This window comes from Hetaerina americana, unplaced genomic scaffold, assembly GCF_022747635.1.
Source record: "Hetaerina americana unplaced genomic scaffold, ioHetAmer1.1.p SCAF_40, whole genome shotgun sequence".
Classification (NCBI taxonomy): Eukaryota; Metazoa; Arthropoda; class Insecta; order Odonata; family Calopterygidae; genus Hetaerina; species Hetaerina americana.
In genome coordinates this window covers 250,488-265,512 of record NW_027286986.1, presented here as the reverse complement: position 1 = coordinate 265,512, position 15,025 = coordinate 250,488, and the positions used below count along the sequence as shown (strand labels likewise).

Below are 15,025 nucleotides of genomic sequence, written 5' to 3'. Positions count from 1 at the left end.
TCAATTTTGGGCGCTGTGAAATTACCTCCTGATAACTAAAAATCACGTTGTAATTTTCCATTAAATTTTAATAAGATAGCTCAACCGGTCTCGACGTTTTCACATCATTATCAGTGTCAACTTCATAAGCGTTTTCTACAACAGGTGAAAAAAATACAACCGTGAAAACTATAATTTTAAACTAATCTTAAAGGCTCCCACGACGTCTATTTGATGACGGTCCCATGCTTCTCCCGGGAATTACCGTCACGCAGGTTGGCTTGTTGAACAATAATTTCACCCCCACTCCTGGAGGCGTCTTCGGGTGGAATTGACCTTAGTTGCAATTCGGCCGCTAATATTTGCAACGAAGGTCACTTCCAGGCTTTAAGACACCTTCAAGCAAGCCAGCCTACGCGACGGTAATTTCCTGAAGCAGCAAGGAACCCTCATCATTTAAAATTGCCCAATTTTTGTTTCACGGCTTATATAATGAGAAGATTTGTAAGTTTCCCGATATATTTTAGAAATAGAACCAAAATCGCATTTCAAACGCTCAGTGCTCAACCTTCATGAGTGGTCATTCTTTGCGTATTTAATGTCAGCCATTAATTTATTACGCCTTGTGGTTTCTTCTGGAATTTCTTTTTCTTCCTAATTCAAAATAGCTTATATTTTTGTGATCCTACCTGTTTCTTTTTCCAATAATTGAGCAACCCCAGGGATCATTTATACCTCGGTTGTTTCCCTAGTTATCACGAAAGTGATGTTTCGCCGATTGATAATATTTTTTTAGTTCAAATTTCGAGAGATATACAATCCCCGCCCCTAATTACCCCCGAATGACACTCTGTTTCCTAACCCCCACCCCCCTCTCTCCTTCCTCATTCCAACGCTCATTCGTTGGGGCTCCTTCATTTGTCACCCCAGGTTTCTTCAATCCGATTCACTTCAACCTTGAGTTGCAGTGATTTTTATCCTTCAGAGCGCTGAAGAGGGGATCGAAATACGCGTATTAACCCTGTACAGCTTAAGAAAATATTATTTAATATATTCAGTCTAATATGAAGACTCACGAATGCATGGGAAAGAATATTTTAACTTACATATCTTATATAATGCTCCCTTTATTTTCATTAATTTCAGTTCAGTGAATATCTCGAAGTTTAATTCACAAATCATGTTAATTTAATTTGCAATAAACCATAGGTCTAGACAATCGACAAGCCAATTCAATATTTATATCAAGGTTTACTCAGAGGTAGGCCAAAACTTTAGTCGTAGTATCCCAAATCTACCGCTGTGCTTTCTTATAATTCACAAATCCTTATTTAACCATAAATTGTGGTTTTTATCAAATTCATTATTTGCGCATAAATCCTATTTCCACATTGCCGAAAAATCAAGTAAGTGAAGCATGGGACGCATGTTTAAAATGCTTTCTGGGGGGACCTCATGTGTTCTGAACTTTTTTTTAAATGGTCACTCAAACCCTATATTTTTCCACGATAAAAACCCGTCGGGCTTCAAAAAGATAGGGCTTTTAATTATTTTTCAGATCGGTATACAAATTTGGGACTTAAATGGGCACTCCTAAAAAAAATAAAGAGTGTTCTAACATAATTAGAATGCATGTGGAGCTTAAGCGGTTTAAGCCTCACCTTAGAAAAATGTAATATTTTTACATTCTCATCGACGAAAAATATCGTACTACTTCGTTGCAGCGCAAAGATTCATCTGTTAATCGGTGCAGTGACTAGTGAATTCAAATACTGTGGGCAATCATTAGGAAATTAATTTATGCATGTTAAATCCTATATCAATGGCTGCAATGATAATTCCATTTGGTACAGTGGGAATTCCTGGATCATCCTGGCTACTATCCTCCCTTTAAACCTTTGCTATTCACCGCAGATTCCAATGGCAATAAGAAGTGACTGACTTAATTTAATATTGGCTTTCTGATCATTATTGGCATTAGCAAGCTTATTTCATGTGCTACACGCGATACGCATGTACGAAAGTGACGCGGTGTGCGGACGAGGCGCACTGTGGCAGTCGAAACGATATCGATAGAAAATATGCGGTAATACAGGTCACCAAGATAGCTGCGGATATAAGTGGCTTTTGTTTTACTTGTAATTCAAGCAATTATTAGGTCACGGTTTATGGCCAAAAACCGAGAATATAAGTTGTTTTCCTGTTACTGTCGAGAGCATCAATCCTTATTTTCTTACTCGATTGCACGATTGTGACTGAGGCGGCTCGTCTTTGGTGACTAAGTTTGAAGAGCACTATGAAATAAATTAATGTTTGTTCAACCGGATTCTTCTCCTAACGTCATAGTTTTCGTTCCAAATAGTGAGCGTCTCTAAACTAGTTAAGAATTAGTCTAGTTTATCTCCTCTCAATGCCACAATTTCATAATGTAAAAATCATTCGCCTTGACCAGGATTCGAACCCTGATCCCTAAATGTCCGGTCGAGTGCTTTAGCCAGTTAAGCTATCGCGGCGTCCTCTTTAATTCCGAAATTTTTGGGGGCTCTATAGGAACAACCCCCAAAATTTCAGAGGACGCCTCGATAGCTTAACTGACTAAAGCACTCGACCGGACAATCCCTGTCCACCGGACTGGTTCGAATCCCGGCCAAGACGAATGATTTTACACTCTGAAATTGTTGCATTGAAATGCACATTAGCGGGTGACTCCGTTAAAAGTTACTGTTGCGGCATCTCCCGCAATTTCTTTGAAATACCTCCTCTCACTTTAATAATGAAGACAGCGGCAATGAGGACACTCGGGCAAAGGAACGAATAAAGTATTAAATATTTCGGATGGCATGGCTGGAGGTAGGAAAGTATGTTGGTGTTGTATAATGGTTTATTTCAATAACATTATTAAATATATTTCTGAATGAATTAAGCCCGGCCTATGACTCTAGCTGTTTTGGTCCCTAAGGTATTGAAATTGTGATTGCTAAGAACTTTCGCTGGTTTCACCAAAAGCGTAATAACCTTTAATCGGTAATAAACCACAGGTTGCACTTTGATATTGAACTCATATTTTTTATTCTTCACGGTTGCCTTTGTTCCTCGGGGTAGTTTTCAAATGAGAAGTGCCGATAAGGGAGTCTTGGAATCAAGCCGTGGGTAATGCCTGCAATATACCTTCGATTGAAGAGGTGCAAATTGTTTGCACTGCTATTAATTTTGAATTTGAACACGAAAAGTGTTGATTCACAAAAACACCCTTGATGTGCAAATTGTACCCGCGAAAAGGTAGTTCGGGGCCATGTTTGACGTTGCTAAAAATTTACCCCTGGATTGAATACTATGAAATTAAGAACAATCATTTGTTTTTTCAATGACTAACAAACGTGAACTAGAGATTGGAAAATGTGTGACAGGAGGGAAAAATACATGGGCTCACACCATTGATTTGTCTCCCCTAATTCCGCCGCTGGAAACATTTTCATGTCGATGCCAATTGACCTGAGGTCCCATTCAAAGCTGTGCTTGTATGTTCCTCCCCTCTCGAGAACCCCTTCGAGCATTTGTTTCCATTGATGCTCCTTCTCGCTCTCTCGGGGCGCACAGCTTCGGCAGGAGCGGCCGCCGAGTACCGGGAGAAACTGAGAACCCTGTCCCCGGGCGACGAGGACCTCAAGAGCGGGGGGCCCGTGGCGGGGGCCCTGGAGGATGGCTCCGCGGCGCAGTCGGCGGCCACGGCGTGTTGCTCGTCCGCCTCGTCGGCCGCCTCCCCCTCGGCCGCCTCCTCCTCCTCCTCTTGCGGCACATCGCCCTCTGCCTCTCACGCCTCCATCGCCCGCGGCGCCGCCCCCGGCTGCGTCCGCTCCCTCGGCATCGCCGCGCCCCTGCTGCTCTGCCTCGCCGCCGTCGTGCTATACGTGGCCGCGGGCGCGGCCGTGCTCTCCCGCTGGGAGAGGTGGCCCTTCCTCGACGCCGCCTACTTCTGCTTCATGAGCCTCAGCACCATCGGGTTCGGGGACCTGGTGCCTGGCGGAGAGGACCCCGCACTCATCCACGGCCTGCCCGGTGAGTTGCCCTCCACGGAACGATGAGACTCATTATGCTCGTGTTTCCATACCTATCCGAAAAATAAAATACAAGGCCTAAATATCTCGGTGGGAACTCACGAATATCTACGCGCGTATATGCATTCAACTGCAAAGCCATGAATACAAACCCTGGCAACGGACGGACGGAAGGTCAATTTGTGATTTGATCGAGAAATTTAAGAGAGTTTGGCGAAAATTTTATTTTTTATTGATTAAATGTGAAGGAAAATGGCTAATTATTCTGCTTTCCAATGCCCTAATTACAAATCATGGATGAAAAATAGAATCGCAAATACATTTGTTAAATACGATGGCGTACTTACTTTACTTCTTTTTTCGCTGACAAATGATGTATTGAGGTATTAAAATTCTTTCATTGTTCCCAATGAAAGATATGCTCGTAACATTTGCATTTTTTCCAACATGTAATATGGTACATGTTTTCCAGGTCACGAAAAGTTTAAAATTCATGTTGCAGTACTTATCCACTAAAGACATTAGTTGCGTCCTAAATGGGGATTGGCTTAGTACCGTTAACTGAACAATGGACAAGGTCAAGAAATACCGACAATTTTGACCCTAGTAACTTGTTTATTGATATCCAACCTTCACTTGGTAACAGCCTTGACCTTTCACTTCGTATGTTTTGTGTCACTGACGCAAAATTAACTTAAAATACCAATTATTTCATTATTTAATTGCATTATCAAGAAATTTCACCTCGATAATCTTCCAATTCCGAAATTTAAGTATCCCTGACTTTATGTTGGTATATTAGATTACTGTCACAAAAAATAATGCCAAGTAATCGTATCCAAGGGTTTTCACATAGAATGTGGTAGCCATTGATACCAAATATTGTGGGCCTGCCGCTAATCGCTGCCCGTAAGGTTTGAGATTTATTTTGTTACTTTTTAATGCGAAGGTTGTTACTATTGCCTGTATTTCTGTTACTCTAAACATTTAGAAACGAGCTTCACATATGATATTAGAATGTGAGGTATTAATTTTTTGGAAATCTTTGTGGAGAAATCAGTAATTTGTTATCTAAATGAAGTTTTGGTGTGAGTAAGCACAATCAATTTTAAGGAGTTGAAAGTAAAGTTCATTTCCTCGTTCATTTTCTTTTTTTAAATTCTCATATGGCATAGCCACCGAGCGAAAATCTACATTTTTTTTGTTATAATTATATTACCTGAGAAATCCGCGCGTCGAAATCACTAAGGAAATTTGCATTGGGGTCAGGTTGCCATGCATGGGACGTACTAGGGGTTAGTTTATTGTTCTCGTTTACAAGAATTAATTTTATCATTCTCTTTTACAAGGGGTAAATTTATCGTTCTTGTATTTGCATTATGCAAAATAGATTTCGTTTTATGATCGTGGGCAATCCCTTGTTATTTTGGGCGCCATTCAAATTGGGAAACTTTCGCTGTCATACTGATAACTTTCGAAAGATTAATTTGCTCAACTTTTCCGTATCAAAAGGAAAATTGAATTGACCACTAAATTGCGTTGATAAAAATCAAATACTAAATTGATTAATATAACTTCACAGCACACGATACTGGGTAGTTTATTCATTGAATAATACTTTCAAAAATGTTAATTTCATTGCACGTCTTTCTAGGGTCAAACTTTATGTGCCGAAAGTTATGTATTCCATGCAATTCGGTGTAGCATTTAATAACAAAGTAAACATTTTAATTAAAAATGCAAATTAAAAGCAAATTCTCAAACATGAAATTTATTTTTTAAATTATCTGAATCCCTGATTTCGCGGAAAGTTATCTTTTATCATATGCGCAAGCATTTACCAAAATTCTCTTTAAAAAAGTTTGGTTAAATTAGACTTGGCAATACCAGCTTAATTAGTGGTGTCTGTTTCCCACACGCTTCCAAAAAAAGTCGCCGTGTAGGTGTTAATTCAAGTTTCTCAAGAGAAGACCTAATTTTGAACTTGGGATTGACTTCACTTTTCCGAGAGTAAATTTTTACTTGGTTTGGTGGTAAACTTTGCTTCTTGCATTTTGAGTTGAGCTCATTATGAAGCAGTTCCCCATAGCTGTAATATAAAGAATAACTTTAACGGAGGGTAATTTTTACGGTTCTAGAAATGCGTGAGGACTGTTTGACCTTGTTTCGATTATTCACTAAAGCATTGTTATTTGCCTTGAACCACGTGGTTTCCTGGCAGATGAAGTGTGTTTTGCTATATTGATTAAAGCAGTTTTCTAATGGTATAGCTCTATAATCGTTTATCCTCTTCAAGCTCAATTGATGCCCCTGGGCATTTCCAATCGAACCTGCGGCTCTTAGTTTCTAAGAACGTGCTAGAAGCCAAAGGTAGCAATTAGGAAAAGGGTTTAAGTCTTCCGCATTACCCTGATAATGTGAGATTTTTACGCTCCGTCGGACAAGATACAGGTTAGTTGGCCGAGAGAAACTCGACTTATTCAACTGGCCCACCTTTGGGTTGCGAACCACTTTTCTAATTAGATAGATTGTTCTGAACCCGAAAGGGATCTGGTTAATTCCATTCGTAATGAAAGAAGAAACGTTACCTTTGTGAAAGAACTGATACTGGTTGCCCTTTAAAGAATTAGTGATTTCGATTATTTTTCACATAATATTTATCAGGAATCTAATTGAAATATACGTTCGAAGTTGTTCTATTGGAAAAAAAATTGATCTAGGTAAAAGTTCGTCGGTTAAGAAGCAAACCACCTCAATTATCATTCCCAAGATAAATATGATGGAGAAAACAGAGATTTTGAGTCTTGGCAACTACAGGGCTCGGCCCAAACGGCCGTGTGTCGTGCCCGACAGCGGGGAAGGCAAGGCTGCCGCGGTCGTCATCCCACGAAACCCATACAAGGGAAAACCAGCAGCAGGACAGAAGAAGAAGACAAAATTAGTCAGAATAGGAACGTGGAATGTTAGGACAATGATGAGGACAGGGAAATTGGAGAATATTAAGCGAGAGATGGAAAGGGGAAATATAGATATTTTAGGTCTATGCGAGGTGAGATGGAAAGATAGCGGGGATTACTGGAATGATGTGTATAGAATAATATACAGCGGCGGGGACGAGAGCCAACGAGGGGTTGCCATAGTATTAAATGAAGAGGTAGGAAGAAGCGTAGTGAACATAGAGCAGGTAACGGATAGAATTATACTAGCAGAGAATAAAGTAGAACCGACGACCTTGGTTATTTTTCAGGTATACATACCACCGAGCAACCATAAGGAAGAAGAGGTCGATAGGATATACGAGTCGTATTCTAACTGAACGTACGAGACGATCTCGTACGTTCAGTTAGAGGACATAATAGCGAGTGTCCCTGAAGGGAAACATTTGATAGTGATGGGCATTGGAATGCGACGGTAGGCGAAGGAAGAGATGGTGATGGGGTGGGGGACCACGGCTTAGGCACGAGGAATGACCGCGGGGAGTAAGCAATTGAGTTGTGCAGGAGAGAGTGGTAAGTCATCACCAACACTTGGTTTAGACACCACAAAAGACGCAGTTATACATGGAAAATGCCAGGTGACTCAGAAAGGTATCAGCTAGAATATATCCTGGTTAAACACAGGTTTAGGAACAATGTGAAAAATTCGCACAGCTTCCCGGGAGCGGATGCGGACTCTGACCAAAATTTAGTTGTTATGAAATGTAGCGTCCGTTTCAAAAAGATAAGGCAGGGGCGGCGATTTGAAAAATGGAATGTAGAAGCATTAAATGGTTTTAAAAGGAAGGAGTACCAACAGGCGGTAGAGGAAATCATTTTGGATGGTAAAGGACTAAGTACTATCGAAGAAAAATGGGAAAGTATCAACAAAGGGTAGTCCAAAGCCGCAAAAGACACTATTGGTACCGTTAACGCAAAGAGGACTAGGAAACCATAAATAACGGATGAGACGATTACAAATATGGATGAGCTGCGAAAATGGCAGAATGTAAATACAGAACTAGACAAAATGAAGTACAAGGAATCGAACAATAAATTGAGGCGGGTAACAAATAAAGCAAAAGAAGCATGGTGGAATATGCAGTGCGAGGATATGGAAAGTATGCAAAGGAAGGGTGAAAACGGTGCGCTGTACAGCAAAGTTATATCTTTATCGGGAAGTAAGAAAGGGAGATCTATGCTGACATTTAGAGATAAGGCGGGGAAGGTCCATGAAAGATGGAAGGAGTATAAACTCGGGTTTAGGAAGGGGAGAGGCACGCGTGATGCCATTGCAGTAATGAGATTATTAATCGAGAGGAATGTAGAACACTACCAGGAGGTATTTGCCTGTTTCGTAGATTTCTAAGAAGCGTTTGATAGAGTGAATTGGGAAACTCTAATTAGTATATTGCAGAAAATAGTAATAGATTGGAGGGAAAGGAGGCTAATCCGCAACCTGTGCATGTCTCAGACTGCTCAGGTGCGGGTGGGGAACGGGGAGTCCGAATAGGCAGTGTTAACAGGATGTGTAAGGCAGGGTTGCCCATTATCACAGTTGCTGTTCAACCTGTGTACAGAGGAAATGATTAATGAGGCATAGGAAGAACTGGAGGTAGGAATGAAGGTGGGCGGGGAATTCGTAAAATCAGTTGAGTTTGGTGATGACCAAGCTTTAGTTTGTCAGTCACCCAAGGGGCTGCAAGCATTGCTTAGTGCATTGGAAATTCAGTACTACCGGTATGGGATTAGAATCAGTATTAATAAATCAAAGGAAATGCGATTTTCTAGAAAGACAAGGGCTAAGCTTAACATTAAAATAGGAGGACCAAAACTAGAGAAGTTAGATCAGTTTACGTATCTCGGTAGTGTTTTGGACCAACACGGTCAATGTAGTAGGGACGTAAGGAGAAGAATTGCGCAAGGCATAGTAGCTTTCACAAGGAGGAGGGAGTTAATGATGGGGACGTTGAGTAAGGATGTTAAGAAAAGACTCGTAAAAACTTTAATTTGGAGCGTAGCTATGTACGGCGCGGAAACGTGGTCATTGAAGCAGGAGGATAGACGTAGATTGGAGGCTTTTGAAATGTGGGTGTGGAGAAGAATGGAGAAGGTTAAATGGACAGAGAAGAAAACAAACGAGGAAGTACTTTGTATGGTGGGCGAAGAGAGGGGTTTGTTGGGAGCAATCCTATGGAGGCAGGAAAAGTGGCTGAAGGGGGTATTGACCGGCAGCGGGATGTTGAAAACTGTAATTTAGGGGAGGATGTTAGGTAAACGAGGAAAGGGAAGGAACAGGAAAGGGATGTTGGACGGGATGAAGGGAGGAAGAAAGTACTCAGAGCTGAAGAGGGAGCTGATGTAGATTGGGATGTTGTGTTTTGCTAGGGGCTACAAATTTTTGAATTAGTAATTTTGTCCATCCAAAAACTTACCTTAACCGGTAAATTACCTAATAATAATATATATACATATATATAAAAATATATATATGTGTGTATATATATATAAATATAAATAAATATATATATATATATATATATATATATATATATATATATATATATATATAGTATATATATATGTACAGTGTTGCACCCAAAAGTGGTACGACTGATTTTTTTACAAGAATTTTATTGACGATATACTTACATCGACTTAATAATCTTCAAATTATGCTCCTTGAGATGCTACACACTTAGTATAACGTTGCTCCCAGTCCCCGTACGCCCGCTGGAAATTTTCTTTGGGGATGCCGTTGATGACCCTCGTCGAAGCCTCTTGAACGGCCTTTGTTGAGTCAAAACGTCGTCCCTTGAGCTGTCTTTTCATCTGGGGCAAGAAGAAGAAGTCCGGTGCTGCCAGATCGGGAGAATAGGGCGGGTTCGGCAACGTGGCAGCGCCGTATTTGGCCAGGAGCTTTCTGACGACGAGCGCGCCATGGCACGGCGCGTTGTCATGATGTAGAACCCAGCAGTTTTCGATGGCCGGCCGGACTCTTTTCACGCGTTCTCGGAGGCGGGTGAGCACCTGCACTTCAATGTCGCATTCACAGTATCCCCTGGTGGGGAGACGGTCCATGACGGTCGAAAAACGCAATCAACATCGTTTTGATTTTTGATTTGCTCATGCGAGCTTTTTTTGGACGTGGGGACGCGGAAGTGTGCCATTCCGTGGATTGTCTTTTCGTTTAGGGGTCATATTGAAAAACCCATGTTTCATCACCAGTTATCCTATTGTCCAAACAATTTTCATCTCGGTGCAAATTGGCTAACACTTCTTCGGAAATGCGCATACGCGTTGCCTGTTGGTCGACACTCAGAATTTTCGGCTCCATCTTTGCGCACACCTTGCGCATGGCCAAATCCTGTGAAACAATGCGTTGGACGTCGGGTGCAGACAGACCCAACTGGTCTGCAATTTCTTCACTGGTTAAGCGTCGGTCTGTGTTCAGCAGTGTCCTCACTCTGTCCACATTCGTGTCGGTTCTTGCCGTCGACGGCCGTCCGGAGCGATGGTCGTCTTCAACGAGCTCCCTACCCTCTTTAAACAACTTGTTCCACTCAAATACTGTGGAACGGCTTAAGGCAGTGTCCCCATAAGCCTGCTTGATCATATCGAGGGTCTCAGTTGCCGTGTTCCCGAGTTTCGCACAAAACTTCACGGAATAACGTTGCTCTAAATTCAGATTCATTTTGTTTTTCGACGCGGACAAAAAACTTGCTTCACTAAAAACGGTGTCCTCACTCAACGACAGCCCGCAGGCGACTGAGGTTGGTGTTGGCCTGTTGGTCTGTTGCTAAGAGCCCCCTCCACCGCTCCGTTCGCGCCAGAGAAAATCAGCCCTACCACTTTTGGGTGATACCCTGTATATATATGTATATATATTTATATATATGTATATAAATATGCATGCATATATATGTGTATATATGTAATATATATGTTTAAATATATATATATATATATATATATATATATATATATAAATATATATATATATATATATATATATATATGCATGTATATTTACCTCATTTATAAATGGGGTAAAATTTTTGCTATTTATCGGGTGCTACGTTAGAGAAGTACAAACCCCATGAAAGCGCCCTCTTGAAATTCTCGTTTCTCGGCCTCGGAGAGACGAGACCAAATTACGTCGTCCTCCTTCTGCCTCATTCGTCAAGATTGGCTGTGGTAGACTTGAGTCTAATTGAATAATTGATCACGCAGAAGGGTTGATTAAGCCATAGGGCCGTCGGGTTTCTTTGATGAAGAAATCCGATCTTTAATCCCTCAGTTGTTTGAGAATCCTCCAATTAAGGTTTTGTTTCTATGGATTACCCAAAATTAACATTTCAACTAAGTGTGCAAAATATGTGGCACGTGAACTGCCAAATGATCGGACGGGCAGTTTCAGCCTCTGATGACCGGGGCTCTGGCGAGAGTGAACGTACGTGAGTTCGAGCCGAGGTATCCAACCCCTATTTGCTCGATTGTCTCTCAACTGGCGTTACAGATCGAAAGTTTGATTCATAGGGAGAGTTTTAATGGGATTTGCATACCTTTAAACTAGAATACGGCTCCGCGTTAGCGTTTGCTTGTCATTAACGATTTATCTTGGCAGTAAATGAACCAATAGGCATAATATGTCGTCGTGTCATATTGCCGCTCGTTCCGTGGATCTTAGCTCCATTATGCTTCCACCCTAACCGGTTGTCTCTCTCTCTCGCGGGACAGGTGGCGTCCACATGGGCACTGGCAATGCCACCATCTGGTTTGTCTCCCTGTACATCCTGACCGGCATGGCGCTCACCGCCACCTGCTTCAACATCCTCCACGACGAGATCATGCAGCGCCTCAAGCACAAGTACCCCTCCGACGCCCCAGCCCTGCACGCCAAGTCCTCGGGTTCCTCCTCCGGCGTCGGAGGAGGCGGGGTGGTCGTCGGAGGGGGCGGCGTGGTCGGGGGCGGCGCCGCCTCCAGCACCACCACGGCCGTGTCCACGAGCTCGTCCGCGAGGAAGGAAGGGGACGAGGACCCGTACTCCTGACAATTACCACCGTCGGCGCAAGAGTCGTACTACTCCTCGTGGCCGTCGGAGAGGAGCGCTGCCGAGGGCCAGGGCGACGCTGGAAGTGGTCCCGGAGGAGGAGGAGTCGGGGCAGCCGTAGGTCCAGGTGGGCCCGGCGGGGGCATCGTCGTGGGAGCCGTGCTGGTCGGGGACCAGTTGGTCTGCGGGGAGGCTCAGTGCAACATCCCCGACTGCGGCGAGGTGAAGTGCCCCGGGTGCATTGGCGCGGCGCCCTGTATGCTGGGCGTGGGGACGCTGCTGCCGCCGCCCGTGAACATGGCCTGCCCCCCCTTCTCCCCTCGGGAGGGCCCGGGCGACGGCCTGGAGGCGGCGGGGCAAGAGTTGCCCGAGGGTGGGACGGTGTACTCTGTGGGGGCCCGGGCGATGGAGTGGCAGGAGCAGGAGGACGCGGGCCTCAGGGCCCCTAGGAAGGGCCTGGAAGAGGGCAAAGTGGACGCCGTTGTGGTTGACGGCATGGGCAATGCGGGCCCGCAAGTTCCTCTGGATAGGCAAGTCTGCAATTCCTTAACACCCATGGATTCGGAGATAAGAGTCTAATAATGAGAGAATCTGTAGCTAAAAAATAAGCAACTGTTCGATGCTTTTAGGACGCTGAACCGGGATGTTGCGCAAATAGATTTTAATGCAAAAAAATTGCTTTCCTTTTAGCCGGTGTGTGAGAATGTGCGAGCGAATGGGTGATGAACGAATGTTGGGTGAACACGCATAGTTTTTGGAAACGGAAGGGCGGTAGTTCGAATGACTTTTTTGTCTTCCACTAACTTGGGAGGGTGCGGGGGTTGCCTAGATCCCCCTGAATTGTCACCAGGGCCGGCGCCTCTTTCTCCTTTGGCGAAATGGGTTCCCGTTTCGCGCCCAAGCGGCGCCCGCTCCGAACGGCATTTCGGGGGCTGGGCACAGGACATTGACGAAACGCAGCATGCCAAAAGATTGCTGTGGGCCTGAGGGTATGTCTGGAAGTCAGGTTTACCTACAAAAAATAAATAATGATATTCTCCTGGTCGTTTCACGATGATCTGTCCTATTCATATGTTATCCATTTACTGGATAAAAGAATTTAAAGTACTTATGTCACTGTAAAAAGAAATTTCAATTTAAAACAAGGGGAATCTTGTGGCTATATCCACAGGAGGTAATTTCACTGATGCGCGAGTGAACAAAGGATGAAGCATAGTCACTACTTCATGCTTCATGAGTGTTTAAGACATGGCTGCTCGTTTGTTTATGCAAATTACGAGTAAAATGCCATAAAAATGCTACATCTGAGAGTTAAAAAATTTTAATGTAAATTTCAAGGCATGCCATCATTAATTTTTTTCGTTTCTTTGCAGGTTGACCGCAAATATTCAGATGAGTGCATAAAATTGAATTTGTGCTACAATAAACGTTAATGTCGACAAAAGCATTTTGGGTGAAAATTAGTGAGTCCTTTGTCTATTTCGTCATACATAAAAGAATTAACTGACCCTATGCCATGGCATGTGTAAAAAAACGCTTATAATAATGAGCAAAGGTTTTGATTGTTTTTCATTCTTTTGAACTCTGTAAATATTCTAAATTAATAAGTGGTACTTGTTTAACAGATAAGATGAATATCAAAACAGTTTTTATTGTATTTGAATGATAAGGTTTGAATTATCCATCTCTCGCGATTTTTGTATGTTTACTTTACAGAGAGGTAGATTTCGTAAGTAAGAGTACTTATAAAAAAAAGATGGAATTTTGTGGTAGACACATTGGGGTCTGAGCAATCACTGCCATGTAGGCTGATTGTTGTTTAATACTATTCATTTTGAATTTTTTTCACACGAGAAAGAATTCATACATTTTGGTAATCGTCATATCTGGAATGAAAATTTTAAGATTAAATAATGTGTATTATACCTGTTAAAAATAGTCATTGTGCGAATGTATGTTTTAAAAAGAGAATAGCTGTGGTCAGAAAGGTGCGTGAGACTTCAATGTGTTTGTGTTATTTGACACTAAAACCTCGGATCAATTAAACATGTTAAATATCACATATGTCAAAATCTGTACAGATGAATAAAAAGAGCATTAATGGATAGTGTGCGCTTTTTCTTTCATGTCTACTGAATTTTTTTATGCGGTCATCTAAAGGAATTTTTAGGAAATCCTTGCCCATGTTTTACTCTCTACTTCATCCCAATTCCTACTTGAAGACCTCAATCTGGCCTTGGTTGGCCAGGTCACCAATACTTGGCAAGATTCTTAGGAAAATCAGGAAGGTCATGGTTAGTGCAACAACAAAACCAAAATTGCTGTGGATTTTGTTTTGACTAGGGAATTCAAATTTTTGAGTTACAAAGGCTTGATAATTATAATCGATGACCTTTGTCTTCAAGGATTTTTTTTGATTCATTTATTTCATATGAATTCATACCCAATATCATCCAATATATTGCGATATCCACCGTATATGTAACAGAACCATAATCATGGTGGGTACCAGATAGCTAATTATGCAGTAAATTTAGGTGAAGTTTCAATATTATTTATTTTGTTCTGAGTTGGAAAAATATAATATTTAATAAAAATGCAGTATTTTTAAAATTTAATAATATGAACTTTGATTGGAGAATCTCTAGCATTTGAATTTTCTTTTTTTCTTTGCAGTGTTCAGATGAATTATTATGCTGGTCTGTCCATGACATACCAAGATTAATTATTTTGTAAGAAAAGTATTATAGGGAATCAACTTCTAGCACATTGAAAACATTTTAGTGATCCTTATTATATCACCTCTTGGGCTTTCCTTTTCCTTTTTCAATGGGTTAGTCCCACCTTTACCAATCATTTTACATGCATGGAGTACATGGCAGAGTGTAAAAGGTGTATGCCTTGCTTGCGAAATGGTACGCTCCCTACCAAATTTTTTTTTCATATTCTCTTTGGATTTCAC

The 15,025-nt window shown here is 42.0% G+C and overlaps 1 protein-coding gene across 1 annotated transcript; it reads left to right on the top strand.

Moving 5' to 3' along the window:
* The first annotated feature begins 3,545 nt into the window (after positions 1-3,545).
* Positions 3,546-14,149, top strand: LOC139692733 (potassium channel subfamily K member 3-like). The gene is made up of 3 exons (XM_071590977.1): positions 3,546-4,035; positions 11,750-12,593; positions 13,437-14,149. Exons 1-2 carry the CDS (start codon positions 3,546-3,548, stop codon positions 12,061-12,063), a joined length of 804 nt encoding a protein of 267 aa, XP_071447078.1. The 3' UTR covers positions 12,064-12,593; positions 13,437-14,149.
* Positions 14,150-15,025: the final 876 nt, after the last annotated feature.

Excerpts from the sequence above, each read along its gene's own strand:
- LOC139692733 (XM_071590977.1), top strand. The coding sequence starts at position 3,546 with ATGCTCCTTCTCGCTCTCTCGGGGCGCACAGCTTCGGCAGGAGCGGCC. Across the intron at positions 4,036-11,749 it reads ACTCATCCACGGCCTGCCCG|GTGGCGTCCACATGGGCACT; the intron begins GTGAGTTGCCCT and ends CTCGCGGGACAG.